The sequence below is a fragment of the Festucalex cinctus genome, chromosome 8, assembly GCF_051991245.1.
Source record: "Festucalex cinctus isolate MCC-2025b chromosome 8, RoL_Fcin_1.0, whole genome shotgun sequence".
Lineage (NCBI taxonomy): Eukaryota > Metazoa > Chordata > Actinopteri > Syngnathiformes > Syngnathidae > Festucalex > Festucalex cinctus.
In genome coordinates this window covers 21,376,611-21,402,486 of record NC_135418.1, presented here as the reverse complement: position 1 = coordinate 21,402,486, position 25,876 = coordinate 21,376,611, and the positions used below count along the sequence as shown (strand labels likewise).

Genomic DNA, 25,876 nt, shown 5'->3' with positions numbered 1-25,876 from the left:
TGCTCTTCGCACAACACAAATGTTTCCTATACGATCACTACTGACGACTCGTAGGTGCAAATGTGTGTTAGAGGTGATTCAGCTTCTATCTCGCTATATCACTGTGTATGTTTACGTTTGAACCCCTTCTGTGTTTGTCAAGCTTTGAAAACGTCCTTGACAGCATGAAAGCGAAAACACTTTCAACTTTCACCGCCAGCCGAAGAAACATGACCTCAATTCTGTGAAATAAGCTGCACAGTAATATTTACACTCTTTGGCAGTACAGTTTTTTTCTTTTTCTTTTTTCCGCTTTTCTATGTCAACATGCAGTGGTCACGTTTTTTTTAGATTTTTAGGTCATGTCAAACATTAGGCTATGTGTAAACACAGACTGTAAATACAGACACAATAAGTAAGTCATAATCCTCCTTTCTGCGTTACTAAAATACATTTAACTTTTATTGACGCTTTCAGAGCAGTATTTACTTTTTTTTTTTTTATAATGCATTTATTGTAGTGCTTTTTGTTTGAGGTGTTGTAGAACTGTAGTGCATCATACTGAATGCTGTTTCTAATACTGGATAAATTTAGGTCACAGTATTTGAAGTAAAGTACATCAAAAATGAGCATTCATATAAAGACAGAACAGTTGAAACTTCTCTAATCTTTAGACTAGAGAAGACTATAAATCGTCTATAGATGTGAATGTGAATTGTTTTTCACAGAAAATGGTTAAAAAAAATAATAATCCAGAAAAAAAAAACGTAAAATACCCAAAATATTTTTAAAATAAAACCTTTATATATATGCTTGTGAGTCAATATGTGTGAGCTTGCATTAGCAAGTAAGTGCCTCAAAATATATTTATATATTTTGTATATAATATTTTTTATCATATTTTTCATTGCCGTAATATACAAAAGCACAATATTGTGTGGGTTTTTTCTTTAGTATGAACTCATTTTTTTTCCAATATTGTGACCTGTTTTTTGTATCGCCAACTTCCCCACAATATTGTGATAATTATCATATTGTGACATTTATATTGTGATAATATCGTGTCGTGATGTTTGGATATCGTAACATCTCTAAACTTGAGTAGCAATTTTTTAACATGACAAACATAGCATCTCAACAATATAATTTTGAGTGAGTTGATTTTTGTGAACTAAATGATTTGGCTTGCTATTCAGCAGTCATTTATTTATAGTATCTCAGTATAGCTTTGCGTAATATGTACTAACCGATGATTCCGAAGATGCCCAGAATGTTGGGAGCGAAAATGACCAGCATGTTGATTAACATGAGCAGAATCAGAGCGATGGCGATGTGACGCAGCCAGCTGAAGGCCTTGGTGGGGAACAACATCTGCTGGATGGCTCTGCGCACCTGTGTACACACGCATATGGGCAGGGAAAATGAGATTAACCAATATTATTGTGCTGTGTTGTCGTCTCCGAGCATAAGAAAGCGGAAACTTACGGGGAAGAGCACAATGGGGACGGTGAGCGTGACGGCGGTGAGGACGGCCACGCGCACGCACAGGATCAACGTGTCATAAGGATCGATGCGGCTGTAAGTGTGAAGCAATTCTGGCTCCACATTGTCTGCAGGAATAAATTGAGAAATTATTTAACAAGTAGGTGCCAAAACTGGTAAGATACAACAAAAGCCTTGCATCAAAAATTCCGCCCTTACAAAGATAATAACAGCCAGTTTTGAGGTCATACTTCTTCCCTAGTTTCCTTTTTATTTAATCTAAGAAACTAGGGGCACTAATTAGAGAACCGCCAGGCTTCCCGTTCTGGCTCCCTCTGTTGGTCGTTGTTATTTTTCCATGTTCCTCAGACAGGTTGTGACTGTGAAAACAAATACGTTGTGTGTTTTTACATACTTGGCCCAATAAATCTGATTCTATTATTCTGGTCGCCTTATTTACACTTTATATAAAAAGTCTACACACCCCTAGTAAAATGTCATGTTTCTGCGATTTAAAAAAAAAAAAAAAAAGAAAAGAAAAGAAAATGAGACCAAGATAATTCATTGTCTACCAATAATTTGACCTAAGTATAAACAGATTTTTTTTTTTAAAAAAAAAAAAAAAAAAAGTTTTTGAGAGAGGATATGTAGTTACATAAGTGGTTACACCCTCATAATTGGGATGTGTGAATTAATCAATCATATTCAAACCATCCATCCATTTTCTTGACCGCTTATTCCTCACAGGGGTCGCAGGGGGTGCTGGAGCCTTTCCCAGCTGGCTTTGGGCAGTAGGCGGGGTACACCCTGATCTGGTTGCCAGCCAATCGCAGGGCACACAGAGGCAAACAACCATCCATACTTGCAAGCACACCGAGGGACAATTCGGAGCGCCCAATTAACCTGCCATGCATGTCTTTGGAATGTGGGAGGAGACTGGAGTACCCGGAGAAGACCCACGCGGGCATGGGGAGAACATGCAAACTCCACCCAGGAAGGCCGGAGCCTGGGCTCGAACCCGAGTCCTCAGAACTGGGAGACGGACGTGTTAACCACTCATTCATGCCACCCATATTCAAACCCATGTTAAAATTGTCATCAGCACACACCTGCCATTAAATACATTCTAGATGTTTTAGTAGGCTTTTCATGACATTTATTTGTGCAGGTGTGCCTAATGATGTGGCCAGTCGATGTAAAATATTTTTCCCCGTTTTGGAGCTATTAAAATATAAAATGATTATGTTTTGCATATCACCCTCCTTGATCCTTGATAATTTTTTAACCTTATATTGTATTCTAAAAAGAGCACTGTTTACTGTATATATGTTCTGTTATGAATCAATGTATGGACATGTGATTTGGAATCAAATGTGAGCACTCACCGTAGAAGGTCAAGTAGCCAAAGAGAGCTGCCAGAAAGTACATTGAGTACATAACAAAGATGGAGATGTTCGACACCTTCTGCATCTTCTTTTTCGTGGGACTGTGTACAAAAAATAATGTGCACGTCATATATTTTGGAGTCAAAGATGATGAAAACTTGCATTTTCGTGAAAAGCAACTCACTCGCGGAGCTCAGTGTAAATGGGGAGGACCTCGGGGTGGCAAACGAAAGCGAAAGCCAAGATGGGGATGGTGTAGGCTGTCTGTGGAGAAGCACGCAATACATTACACCTACAGGAAGTGAACAAAAAATAATAACATGAATTGTTCATTTCAAAGATGCTTGATCAATGTTTTTCCACAACTCCCCGAACTATTTCCCACAAACTTGGAAGTAGAATTGTCCAAGAGATCGTGATGTGGCCTCACCTGCGAGTTGATGGTGAACATGCGCGGCCCGCAAAGGGCGTCGTCCTCTTCGTGCCCCAGCGGGTGTTCGCCAGCGTGGCTCGACACGTTCAGGCTGTGGTGGGCGGCGGTGTGGTTGAGCGAGCTGAACTCCTCGAAGGGACACGGAATTTGGAACTTCTTGTAGATGACCTGTAAGGGAGACACGACGAGAGGGCGTTGGTCGTGTCCGTGTGTGACAACCCCCGCCCAGGGGAGTGTTTTATTAAATATAATAAAATTGTTGATGATACTAATGCATTCAATGAATTAATTTAAATCCACCAAAATCCCATAACACCACCTGCACCACAACTTAGACCTGTTTTTAGCTAGTCTAAAGTCTAGTTTACTTTCTGTCACCGAATTGTCAATTATCAACAAAAGAGAAAATGCCCTTGGTCAGCCGGATCACCCAGCATGATCTGCCAAATTCCCAAAAATGGTTAAACCAACACAAAATGAAGATGCACCACTTTTCACACTGAACTCCTAAAAGTAGAGCCCGAAATTTGATCAGCATGATGAAGAACTACTCGGTCAACATACCGCAGTGAGAAAGAACACCATGCAGCTGAGAGAAAATCCGCTGGTGTAGCCAAGGTAACCTGAAATAAGTCAGAAACAAGGGATTTGTAACAGAGGCTCTTAACTCTATATTCACTTCAAAAATAAATAAATAAATTCAATTTGAGCAAATGTCAAACTCTTTTAGAGCGCCAATCATACTAGGACTGTACTAGGACTCATTTTCAGCCCTCACGTTTTAATGGCCATACACAATTTTACATCAATGTAAACTAGATGAGCATTCCTTCCAACAATATTCATATTGCATTTGATCAAAAAATGTATTTTGCAAATGAATGCCCTTACAAGAGCATGATCAGTGTTTATTTGAAGCATGTGAACATAAAATGGGCAAAAAAAGGACAACAAGGGACCAATAAGCAAACGTGCATGAAATAGGGTGAGACATTTTACACATTTTCACAAGATGAAGGCAGCCAACACCGTACTTCCTGTTAGTACTCTTATTTTGAAACCTGTTCTCACCATTTCTGGTGCATTACTGAGCTAAATAGCGCCCTCTAGCAGCCCACCAGGAATTGTCCCGCCACTCCCGATGGCCTGGATGTTGTCTTTGTTGATTTCAAATTTGGTGTTTGTTGTTTTCACAACCATTAGTTCGGCCAAAACTCACTAATCACTTGACTTTATAGTTACTGGCCATCAAGATGTTTTTGTTTTTTTTGTTTTTTTTAAAGACCAAACCAACCTACCAAAGCATCCATGTCATCTGACTTTATGACAACCAATCAAAGAGCAAATAGCGCAAAACAACCAGTCATATTTACTGTATATTCTCATTTACAGACAATTTAGAGTCTTCAAGCAAAACTATTTATGCATATCAATCTAAAATGTGAAAGGTTCATCGTGAATTAAATACTCTCACTTTGCAAGCATGTGAAAGCAGATTTGAACTTTGAGTCAAACAGCATGTGCAAGGAGATCAAGTGTCCACTCACCCAGCTGCTTCATCAGGGCCAGGGGCAGGATGACACTGGCAGAGACCATGATGACCAGGTAGTTGCCGTTCAAGTACCAAAGACTGTTAAGGACAGGAAGGGAAAAAGTGAAGTCACTATTTAGAATGTAATGTTCTTTTATGTGCAACTGTATGAATTATTTGATTTTCCAACACATCAAGCTAAAGTTGTGCAGTGTTTGCTTCTGTACCCCCACTGAAATAGAATCCCACATGACAGGATTTACTATGGGAGCGCACGCAGCTGCACAAAAGGAAGGGCGAGCTTAACCCAACGCACCGATGTGACGTCTGCAAGCCACGTCGTCTGCAAAACATGCACGGCTGGAATTGCATATCCAATGTTGGCATTGCCTTGTTTTCAATCTGCTAAATGTGAACGTCACATGTAAGCCCCATTCAACAAGCTGTCCATTGATGACAATCATGAAACATAACACCTGCCGGTTATACAGTATGTACAGTACATTTCCAATTCCTGGTTGGCTTCCAAGTTGTTCTAATTTCAACCATGGGAAATAATGTACACGTGAACATTGTGTTCTTATAACTTACATCACCGTAACGTTTTTTTTTGTTTTTGTTTTTTTAATTAGGGATGGGCGAGTACCGATGCCAGGCCTTATTTCAATTTATCAGTACTCAGGACGGCAGACGATACTGTGACCATTTTACAATCAGGAACTAGAAATTAGAATTCAGAAGAATAGAAAATTGACGCCAATTTTGTGCAATTTTCAAGAAAAAAATGCTATATTGAGATATAATAATAAGAAGAAGAAGAAGAAGAATAAATTATTATATTGTTATTATACATATACATTATTATTATCTTGAATTATTAACACTATTATTATTATTATTATTATTAGTAGTAGTAGTAGTAGGATCACAATAATTATTATTATTATCATTATTATTATTATTATTATTATTATGGGGTAAAGTCGAACATCCTGAAGTGGTACAATTTGAAGTTCAACCAAAAATAAAAACTAGGGCTGTTCGAGTAATTTTTTCAGAGCAATACTAGCAAGTACTTTAATAATAATAATAATAATAATAACAACAATAACAATAACAATAATAATAATAATAACAATAATAATAACAATAATAATAATAATAATAATAATAATAATAATAATAATAATAATAATAATAATAATAATATAGGTTATTATACTACTATTATTATTATCATTATTATTATCATTATTATTATTATTATTGGTTATTATTATACTAGTTATTATTTTTATTATTATACTAATATCATCATTATTATCATTATTATAATCATCATCATCATTATTATCATTATTATAGTACTTGCTGGTATCGGTAAAAAAAAAAAAACTTTTATTTTTGGTTGAACTCCAAATTGTACCACTTCAGGGTGTTTGACTTTAGAGGTTCCACCGAGGCAAACCTTGGCTGATTTTTTTCTGCGATAGCTGACCTCCACTTTGTTTGGATGGACCTGCAGTATTTTTTCATTGTTTTGACAGGCCTCCACGACAGTTTACAGTCAACAATGTGCAGCTTGTCATTGGTCTTCGAGGCAAGCGGCCAGCAGTGTGCTTAATGGCGTGGGGGGGGGGGGGTTGGGGGGGGGGGGGGGGGGGAAAGATTTCTCACCTGGCGTGCCAAGGAAAACAAATATCATCTCGAGGGGGCAATGATGGTAAAGTGCAAACATCCATCCTTGGCATCCGCGTAGCAGGATGGAGCTCCAAGAAGTGTGTTTCTTTGTGTGCGTGTGGTTTGCAAGTTACGTCATCTTTTAGTAACCTCCCAGTAGGTCAGATTTCACATCAGCCAAGTTCAAGTACTGTTTAGCAGGCTTTACATATCAAAAGAAGAGCATTCTTTCAGGTTGTTAGAAGAATGTTATGCACTTATAAAATGTGTCGCTCATGTGTATGTGTTCATGTGTGCTTGTATATGTGACCTAAGCAGAAATATGCATACACTTCTTAGAATAAGTCATCAGGTTATACATGTTCTTTAATTTGTCTCCTTAAAATTGTTGCTCTCACTTTTTTTTTTTTTTTTAAGATGGGTCTTGGATTAGATTAAATAAAATAGGTTTCAAAAGTGCATTTATTAATAATGCCTTGCTTCTTTTAATGTTAAATTTAGGTTTGTTCGATACGTCTTTTTTTTTCAATTCTCAATTCTTGAGTAGTCACCGATTCCGAGTACCGAATACAACTAGTACTTTTGACGCATACAAATTTCCCCCAAAATAAAACAAAACGACAGGTAATTTTACAGAAAGACCTATATATCCCAATATAGCAATTTTCCTTAAAATTGCATTATGTTTTCATTTAAATTAAATTCAATCTTCTATTATTTGTTCCCCATTTGTTCATAAACATGCAACAAAAGTATTAAAATAAATAAATAAATAAATACATAAATTTAATGGGCATCTGTCAGATGTGTGCCTTTTGTTCCTGATCCTAAAATAAGTGGCCACATGAGGGCTGCCTACGCAAGTACTGATACCTAAAAAATAAGGCCTGGTATCGGCCCGATATCGACAGATGGTATCAGTACTTGCCCATCACTAGTTAAATGCTAAAGTAATTAAATAGGGTTAATCTAGATTTTAAAACAGATGAGAACAGTTGGATCCTGATAAGTTCTATTAGAAAAATGTGGTTTCCTTTGTAGTTTATTTGAGAAGCTTAACAAATTCCGCCTCTTTTTAATAATCAGAAAATTGAATTACAAATCACTTGTCAATAAAACAATTTAGATAGCAGTTGTTTGTATGTTTGTGTTCTTGTTTACCGCAAAACTGATGTTTGTTTATGTACAGCACTATTTTGTCAAAGCATCTCTTCTATTGAATAAGAACCCTGTTGAGTGTTATTTATTACATTTCACTTTTTAAATGTACATTTAAGTAACCAACTGAAATGTAACCAACTGAAATGTGACCCTTTGCTTTCTTCAGGACCAAGAAGAGTCAAGTGCAAGTTTCAAGTTCAATTTCTCCTTGTGTGGCCAATTACATAAAAATCCACTATTTTTACCTCTTATAGCACGTTCACATCTTGTACTGCTATATACTCATTTATATCATAGTATTTTAATGACTTCTTAAGTGGGAGGCGGCATTTGGTTCGTCAGCCGCAAGTCATCGCCATCTATTTTAAGAAGCAGGGGCTGTAAATAAAAAACACACGACTCCCTGCCTCTCATTCCATGCTCACTAGTTGATGCCATGGATTGGAGCAGGCACGGGCGGACATGACACTTCGAGGAGGGCCGGCGCCGGGGAGGCCCGTCCTCACACTCGGAATGAAGACCTCGTGTCGCACCATCTGCTGCTGTCACTTTTTTGTTTGCATCTGCTGAAAAGTCATTTAACTCAACAATATATTTTGACCTATAGTAAACCCTACAGTGGAAACCATTGAAAGCATAAAATGTATAGAAAATGCTGTATGAATGTGCCTTTAAGAGGCGGAGATCGGTGGGGTGGGGTGTGACGTCGTGATTGTCTGGGCGTGAGCTGTGGCCAACAGCAGCTCCACTGTGTACTCAATGTGTTTATATGTTTCATGGTCCTTTCCAAGTTCGGTGAACACCCAAAAAGTAGATCTGAGACTGTAGCTCTCCTTTCCCATATTAGGGCATCACTAAATATACTGTTAAAATCCATTGAAAAAATGAAGTAGGGCCACTGTCAAAATCCAGTAAAACAGCCGGGAGTGAAGGAGGTTGCTTCAGTGAAAATGGCTGCGCGTGAATGAGTGAAGTATACACTGGATCTTAAGGATGGGAGTGGCCCGAAGGTATGTAGCAGCAGTCGTTTTTGAGCACAATGTTTGTTTTTACACCAGAAGGGGCAGTAGAAATCCTGTGTGGTCTGATGCAAAGCATCTTTTGGCCTGACTGAAGGTTGACATTGTGTTGTGTCCACACCAAATCAGCTGACAGCTATCCAGATAAGCCCCGCCTCTTTGCTCGTTCAATAACAAGCTTCCATTCTCACCACACCCCTCCAATGACAGCTGCTCAGCCCTTGTGAAGTCACGAGTGAAGTGCTATTAATTGCTGCTACTCACTCTGCGTTGGGGTCGGCCTTCAAGAACGCTTGGATGACCAGCGGTAACTCGGATTTCACAATGTACAGGTAGCTGGACATGGCTGCGACAGAGCGAAAATATAGAAGCATGAGTGGGCCTCACCGTAATAACTGGCACACTGTTAATGTGAAACCTGACACGGTAGACATGAGGGTCAATGATGCTACTGCATCATTCCAAGGGCACTGAAACATCAAGAGGAATTTAGGGGACGCTAATAATTATCAATATTTATGGCCGATTTATCATTACTTGCCTAAAATAATGGCAAGTTTTTTTGTTTTTTTTCCAGATAACACAAAAAATGGAATTCAAGTACCCAATATTGAACTTTCAACATTTTCTTCAAGTTTTGAGTATGTAGAGAGATAATATTCACTTGCATTGTGAAGAATTGTCCTATGAGTTTTGTAGCATCTAAATGTAAAGCCCTACATCTCTGAGAATGATGTGATATTTGCCTAAAAAAAAATTGCTAATGAGGTGATAAATTCACAATAAGTCAAAAGTTGCTCTAGACTTATTGTGAATTAGTTTGGTATGATATGATTCACTCACTCACCTCCGATGTTCTGCAGAGTGATTGCAATGCCGGCCGCCATTTTTCCAGGAGTGCCAAAGGCTCTTAAGCCCAGCTGTTCGTAAGCACGGATTCCTGAAACCACAAAATTGTCACTCATTATCTAGGGTCATTTCTCCCCCAAGTGTTATTGGGTAAACACAATGAGCTTTGTCACACCCAAGTTTACAGAAAACACGATACATTCTCATTGTTATAAGCTTCAACAACAACAAGAACCAACATATTCCTGTAGTGAACATCCTACAAACAGCTCTTCACATGTAAGAAGGATGAAATTTGAATATTGGACAATGTAGAACGTTTACTTACCCACAATGCCGGAGGATTTGAGCAGCAGATGAATGGAATAAGATGATAAGGCAGCCACGGCAGTCAGAAGAAACCTGCAACATGATTCAATTCAATTACATAGTCTGTCCTCCTTGTCCAATTTATTTCTTCACTGGTTGGAAGGCACATTCACATTCTACCACTTTTTGTCTAGCGTTAGCAGTTCTTCAGTTTCCATGTTAGACAAGTGTTGCTGTTACCCATTTTGGAATGTTTCTGCTTCACATTTTTGTTAAAATGCTTCTACATTGTAGATTAGTACAATTCTCAGCTAGTATTGGTTCCATTTGTTTGTTTGAGTAGCCTAAAGCTCTAGATTGCAGTGTTAGCCTCTAATGCTGGTCGCTAGCTTGCTAGCTGCACTGCTATATTCTTCTCACTTGTAATAAAGAAGTTGAACATTTTGTATGTTTGACCATTTTTTTGTTATATTATTACATTTGCTTTATGTTTGACCCTTTTTTTGTTATATTAGTTTATATTTATTGTTGGGTTGGTGGTTAGCTGTTAAGGTTAAATTGGCCATTTTTGGAGACTGGTGGAAGAGGGGTAAACAGCTCCTCTTCTGGATGAAGTCTTAAAGTCTCTTTAAGTCTCCATTAACATCACAAACAGTGTTGTTGTTGTTTTTTTTTTAAGCAAGTTGCTTGAGGAGTCAGAAATTATAGCCTAAGTAAGTTGGCAACTGACTAGCTGCTTATTCCATCTTGTATCCATCTTGCAATCTGTACTGTTTATACTTTGTGCACTGTAAAAAATAAATAAATAAATAAAAATAAATGCCAGAAACCTTTACCAAGTCAGCTGGCAGCTGTTTTAAATTTAAAGATGGAAATGTGAAGTGCAACATTGGAATTTATGATTAGTCCTCATTTGCCATTAAAGATTAAAGTCTGATTTCAAAGTATTATACGGTTAACTTCTTCATCCTAGTTAAGCTGCTGATGTACAAATTGTTTTGCGATGGTGGCACTTCATACTCAGTAAGGAATTATCCCAAATAGAGGCAAACTAAACCTGAGCCAGAGGACGAGATTGGGTATGATAGCCGGCATATCAAAAGAGATCATGTCCCATAATAAACCCACCTATATATATAGTATACTCCCTTGCAGACTCCAGAAAGGCCACCGCCCAAAATAGTCCAACCTGCAGCCCTAATGTGGGGTCTGGATTTGCTCATTGCTGTCCTCTTACTACGTGCAGAGCGCAGCTGTCAGACATGGCCTGGGTAGCCGCTGGTCATTTAGCCCGCCTGTCTGTTTGTTTGAATTCAGGGTGCACAAGTGGAATGGATTGGGATAGATAAAAACAATAACGTCTGTCTTAGCTAGGTAAGCTACCTTCGTGCACCGCAACTAAAGACCTTGACACCGCTGCAAGCTTTCCTGACCTCTGTTTGGATGTATAATAATCAACCTGTATGGAATCTTTACTACCTCAATGTTTGGCCTCAAACTCACATTCCACGGCAATCAATCCGATGGGATAAAACTACGTTTGCTGAGTGCTCTTGTTGTGTTTATACAGGCAGAATTTTTTTTCCATTTCTTGGATTGAATCTCCAATACATTATGCGGGTGTAAATAATAATAAGAAGTGTACAGTAGGTAATGTACGTGTAGCAAAACAATTGTCCATTGAGGAAACACCCGGTCACATAACATTTGAATGCTGGAGCTTTGTCAGGGCTTCCATCTCACCCAGCCAGAAATACTGAGCGGACTTAAGGGCTTGGGAAAGGGGATGGATGTGGGTGCACCCTCTGACCAAATAGGAATGTAGAACAGTGGGTTCACTCGCTTGCTTATTATGAGAAATGGCATTTCCATCAATGTGTGGGACTCCATCGCCTTGAACGCCATTGACTACTAAAGCTCCTGTTGTGCTGTAACTGTAATCTTAAATTTCCCAGGATTACAATACAAAATACAAAATACTAAACAGGGCATGAAATATCAATTGCTACTACTCACAAGAAGAGGAGTATGCCCGTGTTGGCCATGGCATAAGCCAGTCCCAGGATTCCACTTCCCATAATGGCATTACCAAGGTTGAAGACGGACATACCAAAGGAGGTTTTGCCTTCAAACTGATACAACAAAACAAAAACAAATATATAATAACAAATATACAAACTAGTAGTAGTGACTTGTGTTTTCTCACATCTGTGAATCGAACTGGTTTCTTTCCATCGGTACTGGGCAAAAATTCCTCATTCTCCAGTCCTCCATCGGGGTCATCGAACCTAATATGAGACATGAATGACAATTAGTTCAAGTGAATGTTAAACTCCATTGCTAATATAGTTCAAATGTTATGATTAATTAAAGTCAATAATAGTAAATGAAGTTGAAATTCATTTTAAGCCTGTCATACCTGACTGCTTGAGTGCCATTTCTGTGCAAGGATCCACCATTGAGGCAATAAAATAAACATGCAATAATAAAAAAAACACAAAACAAAAGCAAATAGGCATTTAGTTGACACTCGCCCAACCTCTGCTATGAAGCTCATGAGCAAACACAAAACAAAATCATGGCACAAGTACACACAGGACTTCCTTGGACATGCTTGCAGAGTAACATTAAACACTCACTGATCATCCTCGAGCGACGTCTTCATCGGCACGTCCACGTCGTCTCCGAGGCTGTGGCTTTTCCCGTTGGATAAGATGTTCATCTCCGAATGGGCTTGCTCCATCTTGAAAGGTGTAGCGGACGCTCTTTGAATCGTTCGTTGTCAGCAAAATTCAGTGTCTCTAATGGAGAAGGAACACGTTAAACATTAGTTAATAATGACACAATACATAATCCATCCATCCATTCATCCATCCATCTTCGTGACCGCTTATTCCTCACAAGGGTCACGGGGGTGCTGGAGCCTATCTCAGCTGGCTTTCGGCAGTAGGCGGGGTACACCCTGAACTGGTTGCCAGCCAATCGCAGCACAATAAAAAAACGAAAATTGGTGATCAATAGCCCCGTTCAAAATGTTTGTGTTTAGTTGCCACAAGATGAAACGCCTCAATTCACTTCAATATACTTCCTAGATACATTCTTATGCTGCAAAAATATATCTTGTAACTTGGTACCATGACCAGATTCGAGTCAGGGTTGCTACAGTAAAATGTGTAATAGTTAGCAATCTGCACTCTTAATCTAGAAATCAGAGCTCATATCATGTATCTTATAAAACTCATATTTATGTTTACAATAATTTGGCCAGAGCACAAAGTGAAAGAAGAGGTTTTCTGTGAGGAAAAAAGCTAAACTCCAAAAATAAATGTGCAAATATGTGAAAGACGAACCCTGAATATGAAGAATGTACTGTATTTTGTTGTGTGAATGGCAACATGTGGATACACTGGTGAATTGTTCTGTCATCTTAGTAGAAGAACATTTCATTGTTCTGCCTGTCAATATATGTCAAGAAATTATTACGCACCTGCTCATGTTTCCCCACACATTTGGGAATCACCGCTATATGCTGTGCTATTAGTGAGACGTGAGAACTCTCACGTTGCGTTAGTGCTAGCATGCTAATGTTAATGAGGAGTTTTGTTAGCTTGCTAGCATGTACAACTGTTGGCTTGGCTTCTTAAATTTCATTTGTAGACGGTCATCTTCAACACTAAAAAGTAATGTCAAATTCACAAAGTAGGGAATTCTGTTGCTTTTATTTACCACAAATTACCACATATTGTTAGCCTAACACCATAATTGTTACCAAATAAGAGCTGTGTCTAATAGTTGGTATTGGTTGTATTTGCCTCTGCAGTGTGTCTTATTGTACAAGTGTATAAAGACAAAAAAAAAAAAAATCATGAGAAAACTTTTGTTTAGAAGGCAAAATATTTCCTCGTTTGTTTCCTATCTGTAGCATGGCTGCTCTTTCGTAACTCCGTTCCTCTGTTGGCACAACATGAACAATGTCTCACAATGTTGTCTCTGGGTGCCGTAAGTTGGGTAACACAAACGTGTCCTCAACACAGAATATCATAGGTCAGCCAGGTAAACAAATCACGCCGTCACAGGCCAAGGCCTGTTTGAGTTTTTGGGTGTTTGCGCTTGTGTTTTTGTGTACTGTGTTTTTTTGTACTGTAGGGTGACCATATAAGTAAATTTACTCAAGACGGTCCTACCACCTTAGGTATACATAATTCTAGTTCAACTGTAACATGCATACTGTCATTGTCCTTTTTTTTTTTGGCTTACCGTGACAATGTCAACAACAACAACAAAAATACACATTCTTTCAGTTAGCACATTTCTGACTGTGATATTATACTATTACATTTTATTAGTATTATAATGTGACTACTTATTGTGTAAACTTGCTACGGGATGGAATCTTTAATTAGTAAGAGTTGGCTGACCCTGACCAGCCAGGACAAAGTATGTTAATGGTTTGGTTGCAAGGTATTAGAAAAGTAATACGCAATCATTCCATGTTTTCAGGAATTCTGTCATGCTGGAAGAATTATGGGTTGAAGGAACGAAATAAAAAATAAAAAATAAAAAAAAATAAAACATGAATTGGATTTCAATTTGAACTCAAAGCGTGAAAATCTCCCACTGCACAACTTGTGAATTTTGAAATGTTTGAACAGCTGACTGGAAAACATACAATCAAATGCATAGAAACTGGGGCTGTTCAAGATCGCTCAACATTTTCCGTCGTGTCAGTTGGACAAGTGTTCAGAGGGGAAGAGGCGCATGTGGCCGCGGCGGAGCAGGAACAGGCACGAGATTCATGTCCAGAGCGCCTGGCAGCGACAGCTCAACATCGGCCACGTGCCTTCTGAGTCCACAGGAACACATGCGACTCCTGTCAAGGCGTCCGCCACTTGATGATGCACACACGTTGCTCCGTGGTCAGAAGTTCACTTTAGGACAGCACAATAGTGATAAACTCAATAGCTGCTTCATTAGTGTCACGGAGGGGGTGTGATGGACGGACCCAGAGGCGGAATGAACGGGCAGGGAAAAGTGGAATGACAGCAACTAGCATGACTTTATTGACTGTGGTGGGGAAGGACTGGACGAGACTGAAGTGGAGAAGACTGGGCTGGACGTGTACCCAGATCATGGCGAGGACTTGGCGTTGCGTGATGCAGAGACTTGGCGTGAGGCAGAGACTTGGCGTGAGGCAGAGACTTGGCGTGAAGCAGAGACTTGGCGTGAGGCAGAGACTTGGCGTGAGAAGAAAATATCCCCAGAGTTGAAAATCCCCTTCAGTACTGGGAATCACAGAAATATGCGCTTCCAAGTTTATACAAACTTGCTGTCTCATATCTATGCACCCCTGCTTCATCAGTACCATGTGAAAGAGTTTTTTCAAAAGCAGGTGAAATTCTATGCACAAAAAGAAAACGCCTGAGTCCAAAAACTTTGGAAAAAATATTGTTTTTAAATAAAAATGAATAAGCACTTTATTTTACCTCATTTTTTTCACATTTTCACTTGTTGCATAAGCACAAACATAGACAAAGTAACACAGAACAATTCATGTTAAAACACTCTTCAAATATATATTCTTTTGTATTTAGAGCATGATTTACACCCCACCATTTTATTGCATGCACCAAGCATGTTATACATTTTTCTGTCCACATGATGGCGTAGACGAGACTGAAGTGGAGAAGACTGGGCTGGACGTGTACCCAGATCATGGCGAGGACTTGGCGTTGCGTGATGCAGAGACTTGGCGTGAGGCAGAAGACTTGGCGTGAGGCAGAAGACTTGGCGTGATGCAGAAGACTTGGCGTGATGCAGAAGACTTGGCGTGATGCAGAAGACTTGGCGTGATGCAGAAGACTTGGCGTGATGCAGAAGACTTGGCGTGATGCAGAAGACTTGGCGTGATGCAGAAGACTTGGCGTGATGCAGAAGACTTGGCGTGATGCAGAAGACTTGGCGTGATGCAGAAGACTTGGAAGACTTTGATGACTTGGCGTGGCTGACTGACGACTTGGCGTGGCTGACGTTGAAGACTTGGCGTGGTTGACGTTGAAGACTTGGCGTGGCTGACGTTGAAGACTTGGCGTGGCTGACGTTGAAGACTTGGCGTGGCTGACGTTGAAGACTTGGCGTGGCTGACGTTGAAGGCTTGGCGTGGCTGACTTTGAAGACTTAGTAGACTTGGCGTGGAAGACCTTGACGACTTGGCGTGGAAGACCTTGACGACTTGGCGTGGAAGACCTTGACGACTTGGCGTGGAAGACTTTGTAGACTTGGCGTGGAAGACTTTGTAGACTTGGCGTGGAAGACTTTGTAGACTTGGCGTGGAAGACTTTGTAGACTTGGCGTGGAAGACTTTGTAGACTTGGCGTGGAAGACTTTGTAGACTTGGCGTGGAAGACTTTGTAGACTTGGCGTGGAAGACTTTGTAGACTTGGCGTGGAAGACTTTGTAGACTTGGCGTGGAAGACTTTGTAGACTTGGCGTGGAAGACTTTGTAGACTTGGCGTGGAAGACTTTGTAGACTTGCCGTGGAAGACTTTGTAGACTTGCCGTGGAAGACTTTGTAGACTTGGCGTGGAAGACTTTGTAGACTTGGCGTGGAAGACTTTGTAGACTTGGCGTGGAAGACTTTGTAGACTTGGCGTGGAAGACTTTGTAGACTTGGCGTGGAAGACTTTGTAGACTTGGCGTGGAAGACTTTGTAGACTTGGCGTGGAAGACTTTGTAGACTTGGCGTGGAAGACTTTGTAGACTTGGCGTGGAAGACTTTGTAGACTTGGCGTGGAAGACTTTGTAGACTTGGCGTGGAAGACTTTGTAGACTTGGCGTGGAAGACTTTGTAGACTTGGCGTGGAAGACTTTGTAGACTTGGCGTGGAAGACTTTGTAGACTTGGCGTGGAAGACCTTGTAGACTTGGCGTGGAAGACCTTGTAGACTTGGCGTGGAAGACCTTGTAGACTTGGCGTGGAAGACCTTGTAGACTTGGCGTGGAAGACCTTGTAGACTTGGCGTGGAAGACCTTGTAGACTTGGCGTGGAAGACTTTGTAGACTTGGCGTGGAAGACTTTGTAGACTTGGCGTGGAAGACTTTGTAGACTTGGCGTGGAAGACTTTGTAGACTTGGCGTGGAAGACTTTGTAGACTTGGCGTGGAAGACTTTGTAGACTTGGCGTGGAAGACCTTGTAGACTTGGCGTGGAAGACTTTGTAGACTTGGCGTGGAAGACTTAGTAGACTCGGCGTGGAAGACTTAGTAGACTCGGCGTGGAAGACTTAGTAGTAGTGATGTGCTTCTCGGGTCGAATCCCTGAAGCGTGTGCCGAGTAATGTAGATGAGTGGTTCATGAACGGCGATTCAATGCGTGTGTCGATGACGTACGTGATGACGTTTGAAGCCCCGCGAAGCGGGTGTACCACGTGACTGATTCAGGAAATGATTCGCTAGGTTTGAGTGTAGTTCGAAATAAAAGCGGCAAAGAAACGCTATGGATTCCCCTTCACTTTTTGTGTTTTCGGGTCCCTTACTGCGGTACTTCTTTGCATTTTGCATTCAATTTGACCGTCGACGACGAGCTTCTTTTTTTTGCGATGGAGTTCAAGGAACCAGCAAGAAAGAGAAGAAAATATCCCCAGAGTTGAAAATCCCCTTCAGTACTGTGAATCACAGAAATATGCGCTTCCAAGTTTATACAAACTTGCTGTCTCATATCTATGCACCCCTGCTTCATCAGTACCATGTGAAAGAGTTTTTTCAAAAGCAGGTGAAATTCTATGCACAAAAAGAAACCGCCTGAGTCCAAAAACTTCGGAAAAAATATTGTTTTTAAATAAAAATGAATAAGCACTTTATTTTACCTCATTTTTTCACATTTTCACTTGTTGCATAAGCACAAACATAGACAAAGTAACACAGAACAATTCATGTTAAAACACTCTTCAAATATATATTCTTTTGTATTTAGAGCATGATTTACACCCCACCATTTTATTGCATGCACCAAGCATGTTATACATTTTTCTGTCCACATGATGGCGTAGTCGAGGAAATGAATCATCTTGAAGCCCCTACGTGTGTGTGAAGCATTTCACTGCAGGGCTTCATTGCTTTACGGGGCTTCATTTTGCCATCACTACTTAGTAGACTTGGTGTGGAAGACTTGGTAGACTTTGGCGATAAAGACTGGGTAGACTTGGCCCTAAAGACACCACTGTGACTAAACATGTAGACAAGCACCCTGCAGACATTCCAGCAGCAAACATTCAGCAAACAATGCTCCCACACCCGCGTGAGACAAACACCACTCCCTTATACCAACACTAATGACAATAACCGGACACACCTGGGAGACACAGCAGGGAGGGGGAACCAATCAGCACTACACATCAGGAAGGGAAGACACAAGCAGGTGGACAAGGTTAACATAACGAGACTGGGGAAGAAGACCGGAACACCAACAACCAACACTCACCAAAATAAAACAAAAACCCAAACAAACTGAAACGTGACAGTACCCCCCCACCAAGGGACGGCTCCCAGACGTCCCTAAAACAAAAACAAGCCAAAACGGGGAGGGCGGGGACGGGAAGGGAGCTAAACCCTGCCCCTAATCAGGGTACGAATATGAATTAATTAAGGGCCGAAAAACTGCCTTACAAAATTCCATAAATTCTGGATCGGGGGGCGGCCCAGGAGGCGGCATTATTGCGGGCTCATGGGGCGAAAACAGGGGTGGCGCCGCCAAGGGCCGGTTCCCGCGGTGGGCCCTTCTCTTGCGCCGCCTGGCGCTGGGTCCCGGGTCGGCCGCCATTACCGCGCTGTCCAGGGCGGATTCCAAGACCGGAGACTTTGGCAGGGGCGGAGGTGAGGAAGCTGGGGACTCTGGCTGGGGAAGAGACGAGGAAACTGGGGACTTTGGCTGGGGCAGAGACGAGGAAACTGGGGACTTTGGCTGGGGCAGAGACGAGGAAACTGGGGACTTTGGCTGGGGCAGAGACGAGGAATCTGGGGACTTTGGCTGGGGCAGAGACGAGGAAACTGGGGACTTTGGCTGGGGCAGAGACGAGAAAACTTGAGACTTGACTTGGGGCAGAGATGAGGAAGCGGGAGAAGGCGGCAACTCTGCCGTGACGAGGGGACCTGAGATGCCAATTGGCCGCGACGAGGGGACCTGAGACGCCAGGGGCTTAGGCTGCACAGGCGCTGCGGCCCGGGGCTGCGGAGGCAGCGGCGCAGGCGTTGCGGTCAAGGGCTGCGGCGGCAACGGCGCAGGCGAAGCGGCCAGGGACTGCGGCGGCAGCGGCGCAGGCGAAGCGGCCAGGGGCTGCGGCGGCAGCGGCGCAGGCGAAGCGGCCAGGGGCTGCGGCGGCAGCGGCGCAGGCGAAGCGGCCAGGGGCTGCGGCGGCAGCGGCGCAGGCGAAGCGGCCAGGGGCTGCGGCGGCAGCGGCGCAGGCGAAGCGGCCAGGGGCTGCGGAGGCAGCGGCACAGGCGTTGCGGCCATGGGCTGCGGCGGCAGCGGCACAGGCGTTGCATCCGGGACCGGCAGCGACGAAGTGGCCAGGGGCTGAAGCGGCAGCAGCGGCACAGGCAAAGAGGCCAGGGGCTGAAGCGGCACAGGCGTGGCATTCTTGGGCTGCCGAGGTGCCAGGACGAGGGCCTGGAGCCGGCGGGGCGCCGGAACGGGGTCCTGAGGCCGGCAGGGCGCCGGAACGGGGTCCTGAGGCCGGCGTGGCGCCGGAACGGGGTCCTGAGGCCGGCGCGGAGCCGGAACGGGGTCCTGAGGCCGGCGCGGAGCCGGAACGGGGTCCTGAGGCCGGCGCGGAGCCGGAACGGGGTCCTGAGGCCGGCGCGGAGCCGGAACGGGGTCCTGAGGCCGGCGCGGAGCCGGAACGGGGTCCTGAGGCCGGCGCGGAGCCGGAACGGGGTCCTGAGGCCGGCGCGGAGCCGGAACGGGGTCCTGAGGCCGGCGCGGAGCCGGAACGGGGTCCTGAGGCCGGCGCGGAGCCGGAACGGGGTCCTGAGGCCGGCGCGGAGCCGGAACGAGGTCCTGAGTCCGGCGGGGAGCCGGAACGGGGTCCTGAGTCCGGCGGGGAGCCGGAACGAGGTCCTGAGTCCGGCGGGGAGCCGGAACGAGGTCCTGAGTCCGGCGGGGAGCCGGAACGAGGTCCTGAGTCCGGCGCGGAGCCGGAACGGGGACGAGAGGCCGGCGCGGAGCCGGAACGGGGACGAGAGGCCGGCGCGGAGCCGGAACGGGGGACGAGAGGCCGGCGCGGAACGGGGTCCTGAGGCCAACGGGGACTTGGAACCTCCGCTGGGTCCGGGTTGGTGGGAGCATTCTGTCACGGAGGGGGTGTGATGGACGGACCCAGAGGCGGAATGAACGGGCAGGGAAAAGTGGAATGACAGCAACTAGCATGACTTTATTGACTGTGGTGGGGAAGGACTGGACGAGACTGAAGTGGAGAAGACTGGGCTGGACGTGTACCCAGATCATGGCGAGGACTTGGCGTTGCGTGATGCAGAGACTTGGCGTGAGGCAGAGACTTGGCGTGAGGCAGAGACTTGGCGTGAGGCAGAGACTTGGCGTGAGGCAGAGACTTGGCGTGAGGCAGAGACTTGGCGTGAGGCAGAGACTTGGCGTGAGGCAGAGACTTGGCGTGAGGCAGAGACTTGGCGTGAGGCAGAGGCTTGGCGTGAGGCAGAGGCTTGGCGTGAGGCAGAGGCTTGGCGTGAGGCAGAGGCTTGGCGTGAGGCAGAGGCTTGGCGTGAGGCAGAGGCTTGGCGTGATGCAGAAGACTTGGCGTGACGCGGAAGACTTGGCGTGACGTGGAAGACTTGGCGTGACGTGGAAGACTTGGAAGACTTTGATGACTTGGCGTGGCTGACTGACGACTTGGCGTGGCTGACGTTGAAGACTTGGCGTGGTTGACGTTGAAGACTTGGCGTGGCTGACGTTGAAGACTTGGCGTGGCTGACGTTGAAGACTTGGCGTGGCTGACGTTGAAGACTTGGCGTGGCTGACGTTGAAGACTTGGCGTGGCTGACGTTGAAGACTTGGCGTGGCTGACGTTGAAGGCTTGGCGTGGCTGACGTTGAAGGCTTGGCGTGGCTGACTTTGAAGGCTTGGCGTGGCTGACTTTGAAGACTTAGTAGACTTGGCGTGGAAGACCTTGACGACTTGGCGTGGAAGACTTTGTAGACTTGGCGTGGAAGACTTTGTAGACTTGGCGTGGAAGACCTTGTAGACTTGGCGTGGAAGACTTTGTAGACTTGGCGTGGAAGACTTTGTAGACTTGGCGTGGAAGACTTTGTAGACTTGGCGTGGAAGACTTTGTAGACTTGGCGTGGAAGACTTTGTAGACTTGGCGTGGAAGACTTTGTAGACTTGGCGTGGAAGACTTTGTAGACTTGGCGTGGAAGACTTTGTAGACTTGGCGTGGAAGACTTTGTAGACTTGGCGTGGAAGACCTTGTAGACTTGGCGTGGAAGACCTTGTAGACTCGGCGTGGAAGACCTTGTAGACTCGGCGTGGAAGACTTAGTAGACTCGGCGTGGAAGACTTAGTAGACTTGGCGTGGAAGACTTGGTAGACTTTGGCGATAAAGACTGGGTAGACTTGGCCCTAAAGACACCACTGTGACTAAACATGTAGACAAGCACCCTGCAGACATTCCAGCAGCAAACATTCAGCAAACAATGCTCCCACACCCGCGTGAGACAAACACCACTCCCTTATACCAACACTAATGACAATAACCGGACACACCTGGGAGACACAGCAGGGAGGGGGAACCAATCAGCACTACACATCAGGAAGGGAAGACACAAGCAGGTGGACAAGGTTAACATAACGAGACTGGGGAAGAAGACCGGAACACCAACAACCAACACTCACCAAAATAAAACAAAAACCCAAACAAACTGAAACGTGACAATTAGATACACCTACAATTTAATGAGATCAAATAAAAGAGCTACAATAGATTACTTTTTTTAGAATCTACCTTTACAAAGACAATTTTTAACTTTTAACTTATCGACATGGTTATTATTGTGGCTGTAGATTGCAGTGGTGAATTTATTTTGTTCTGTGACTACACTTGTAACTCAAAACACTCATATTTCAAGTCTTCTTTTTGCAGACATTATGTCCAGCTGCTGTTTGCCACTTGAGTTAGTTTTAGTAGTTCAAACTTTAATGTATTTACTAATTTTATTATTATATGTCACATGTATTTGTATTCAGATTTTTTCAAAACTACTGAGGCGTACCATGTTCCCATGGAACACGCAATCACAATAACAAAAAAGCTATCGCTAGCTACTCTGTTAACAAATAGGGTGCAGCTCAACCTTTGGCTAACGGATGCTATCGCTAGCATTATGCTTTTGATGGTATATCAAACTCCGTTTGAACTGCGTTTAAAAATGTAACACGTTGGACGTATTTTCAGACGCTATTTTTGAACAAACAAAAGAGCGTAGAAGTTTAAACTTCTATAAAGTGGGCCATAACTTTGCAACAATAGGAAGATGTTAAACAGTTGGGAACCGTGTGTGTTGTTGCTACAAATGCTCCTCAAAATTACAAAGATGCTCCTCAAATAAAGTAATTGATAAGCAAAACTGCTTAGAAAAAAAGTTATTCCAAATTATATTTTCAATATAGTAATAATATATTAGGGTAGAGGTCAGTGAGATGGTGTGGCTAACAAACTACATCCTAGAGAATCTCAGAGTAGCATAACATACCTTAATATGTTACCCATCCATTTTACGTTCTATTTGCATTCAGTATGAATACTCAAATAATGATGACATTGTTTAAACTTACTCATAAATTGACGTACTTGATATACTCACAAGAAGCCATGACTTATTCTTTTTGTATGAATGTAATAGGTGGGTCCACAGGTTTAGTGTACTTTCTACCATCTCATGGAAGAGCGTTTAATCGTTCAGCCCATCACTGGCATAAACAGGTGAACAGAGAAACACTAATCATTTTCTGGCCAATTACGTGAAATTGGATTTTCACTGCACCCCTGATGATCTGTACAGCACAGCGGAAAAAAAAAAAAACACCTGTGCAACGTCTGCTTGAACTGGCGTTCGCATGCGGAGGTCGCTGACCTCGGCCGGGCTTATCTGCCCACTAGCTCACTGTGACGAACACAGCAGGAAAAATCCATACACTGTGTTGTTGCTGTTTAGATTGGAGGCCAAAGTCGAGAATGATGCACCCACTTGACCCAATCGATATGGAGAGGACGATGCCATGTCCGATATTTGGCAGAAGAAAATTCCTATAACCGATTGTGTATGATATGAAATACAGGTAGAACATTTGTCTGTTTTATATTACTTTGTCATTAAGTAGGCTATTTGTTTACTTTTACAACACAGAAGAAAATGTATTGTCTGATTTCTTTTTGGGAGGTTTTGAATGTCATGTCAATGTCATTGAATGTCATTATCACTAAAAAAAATAAAAATAAAATTGGTTCTATTTTTGCAGAAAATTACGGAGCCCCTAAGGTGACATGGTAGGAAAAAAAAAAAAAAAAAACTTTGCGTTCTCTTGCGAAACAACTTTGCGTTCCCGCGCAAAGATTGCGTATTTTTGCTAGAACGCAAAGTTGTTTTTTTCGTCACCTTAGGTGCGCCGTAAACACTTCCGGGTCATCTTCCATGTGACAAAAAGCGACGTGTAAACAAAGTAGAAAGAAAAAAAAAAAAAAAAAAAAAAAAAAAAAGTAGCGGTAAAATATATGGAAGTAAATCTGTGCCATCAGACTTCGACATTGAATTTATAACACTGAATTTTTACCGCCTTGGAATTTGTAACACTGAATTTTTTCAGCCTTCATATTTACTTCCATAAAAATACATGCTCCATCCTAGTTGCTTTGGGAAAGCTTTCCCACTGCTTTATTTCATGTTTACAAACGTTCCATCCTCGTCGCTTTTGGTCACATGGAAGATGACCCGGAAGTGTTTACGGCGCACCTAAGGTGACATGGTAGGCGAAAAAAACGACTTTGCGTTCCCTCGCAAAACAACTGCGTTCCCAGACGCAAAGTTGTTTTTGCGAGGGAACGCAATCTTTGCGAGAAAATCTGGCCGATTAACAGCCGGCCCTACTCAAAAATGTCAGATTTTTTTTTAGTTTTTTTTTGGTTCTTCAAAAATCCAGTTGACCATTTATGCTCATTAGAAAATTTATCAGGAACACATTTTGACACATTTACCAATTTTTAACATCTTAACAGGTGTTTTAAAATGTGATGGGGGGAATCACCATGTGTGCTTATGGCTTCATACTCTTCGTTATACATAACACTTGCAGAAAATTCGCCAGAGCGAGGACATCTGATTCCATGTTGGACTTCAGATAGCAAAGTTAAGGAGACAGAATCAACTTCGCAGCCACATAAATGCGGCTAAGCAGAGAACTCCATTAAGCCTAAATTGCTCCAAGACACTGTTCAGACACAGAAGCTGCTGAATTTTTGATACAGATCTTGGATTGGATTTCAGTATCTTTCAGTGGTGCACAAAAGGGGTGGGGTGTGTGGGGGATACATGGCGGCATCCATAGCACTCACCGCTAAATCGACATGAAAATGTTAATGGGAGCATAATGTTATATAATGGTATTATATTTTTTTAACGTTTAAAGAAAGCCAGCAGTAGAACAGGCAAAGTAATAAAGGAAAGCCAAAGAGATTCAAACCCAACCTCAGAGTTGTGAGGCAGATGTCAGTACCACTATTCTACATATAATTAGCAGGCTAAATTAGTGCAGAAGATCAGTTGGATTGACTTGTTGCTATTTCTTTAACAGGATTTTGATGCTGCCATGGCAGACTAAAATAAACCAAAGAAAATTACATGAGCACCTGACTATATTTCTGTAACCATATGAAACAAAAGATGGTGCACAATCTGTCAGTGATAGCCACATGGTCGTGACATGTGGACTTGGCGCTCACGGAAATGGGTCTGCAAAAACGCTGTTTCTTTTTATTATTGATTATTACGAAGACAAATCAGAACCAAGACTCTGACGTTAAGTGCAGATAGGGTCCTCAAACTGTCCGCCTCTTTAAAATTTCCTATCCACTATGAGTTTTTATTCATCGCCAAGTGCCTTCAACCGGATCAATCCAGTGCGGTGCACGCATGGGCAGTACAATGAAACATAATAACAATAATAATAATTAAAAAAAAAAATATACAATTAAATAACAAATAAAAAATAAAAAAATAAGAAAGAAAATGACTTACCAAAAGGGTTCTGGTAGGGAAATTTCCAGGATTAATCCCTCAGGCGCGTGATGAAGAGAAGGTCGTCCCCCTTGGCGTCTTATATTAAAATTTGTTTGGGATTTTAACGTGCAATCTGGGGTCGCTCGCTTCGGTAGCGGCTAGCAATGCTTGTGAAGAAATGGTCGGCATTGTGAAGCACAATGCAGCCCAAACTGTGGGGGTTGGAGAAGGTCCGCCTCCTCTGGTCGCACTCTCCAACCCCTCCACTTCACTGCAAGCCACCCACTCACACTCGCACTCCTCGTGCAGCTCAAGTGGAAAACCATTTACGCACGGAGAAGCCAGTGCGTAAATCACGACGCTCGTGTTTCTGCTCACCGTCACGGCAAAACTCGCCATTCCGAAAAAGACATCTTCGTCATCCCTGCCTTGTTGTGTCTTGTGTGTATGTAAATATTGTAAGTAGGCGCAGCATAAGTTAAGTGTAGTGTTACGTTCAATTTCCGGCTCACGTCCGCTTACAAGCACTGGAAAAACAATGAGCGGTCACTTCCGTTACAGAAGGTGGAAAGGGTAAGAAAAAAAATAACAGGAGACTTGGCTATTTCATTAGGTACATCTGTACATTGTAACCAGAGACAATCCAAGAGCTGCAGGGGAGATACTTTGAAGGAGAAACGCCTTGCTATTTGGATTTTGAAGTATCTTCCGACGTACACAACTGATATATTTTTCAACATGAAGCCCATTTAATTGAATTTCCTGAGGACAGGT

General features: G+C 42.9%; 1 protein-coding gene across 2 annotated transcripts in view; it reads right to left on the bottom strand.

The window, feature by feature from the left end:
* The window catches only part of LOC144024048 (sodium-coupled neutral amino acid transporter 3-like), a 29,157-nt gene extending 3,645 nt beyond the window's left edge, over window positions 1-25,512 (bottom strand). Inside the window, exons 1-15 of one of the 2 annotated variants that reach the window (XM_077530088.1) lie at window positions 25,121-25,512; window positions 12,468-12,627; window positions 12,248-12,268; window positions 12,035-12,116; window positions 11,845-11,960; window positions 9,848-9,921; window positions 9,518-9,610; window positions 8,935-9,016; window positions 4,827-4,909; window positions 3,844-3,902; window positions 3,277-3,447; window positions 3,031-3,110; window positions 2,847-2,947; window positions 1,465-1,589; window positions 1,227-1,371 (exon numbers count right to left, since the gene is read on the bottom strand). In XM_077530088.1, coding sequence (XP_077386214.1) covers window positions 1,227-1,371; window positions 1,465-1,589; window positions 2,847-2,947; window positions 3,031-3,110; window positions 3,277-3,447; window positions 3,844-3,902; window positions 4,827-4,909; window positions 8,935-9,016; window positions 9,518-9,610; window positions 9,848-9,921; window positions 11,845-11,960; window positions 12,035-12,116; window positions 12,248-12,268; window positions 12,468-12,571 — 1,336 coding nt within the window. In that variant the 5' untranslated portion in view covers window positions 12,572-12,627; window positions 25,121-25,512. Of the gene's footprint in view, window positions 1-1,226; window positions 1,372-1,464; window positions 1,590-2,846; window positions 2,948-3,030; window positions 3,111-3,276; window positions 3,448-3,843; window positions 3,903-4,826; window positions 4,910-8,934; window positions 9,017-9,517; window positions 9,611-9,847; window positions 9,922-11,844; window positions 11,961-12,034; window positions 12,117-12,247; window positions 12,269-12,467; window positions 12,630-25,120 lie in introns of both variants that reach the window. The other variant, XM_077530089.1, reaches the window with a different exon arrangement.
* Between the last annotated feature and the right edge of the window lie 364 nt (window positions 25,513-25,876).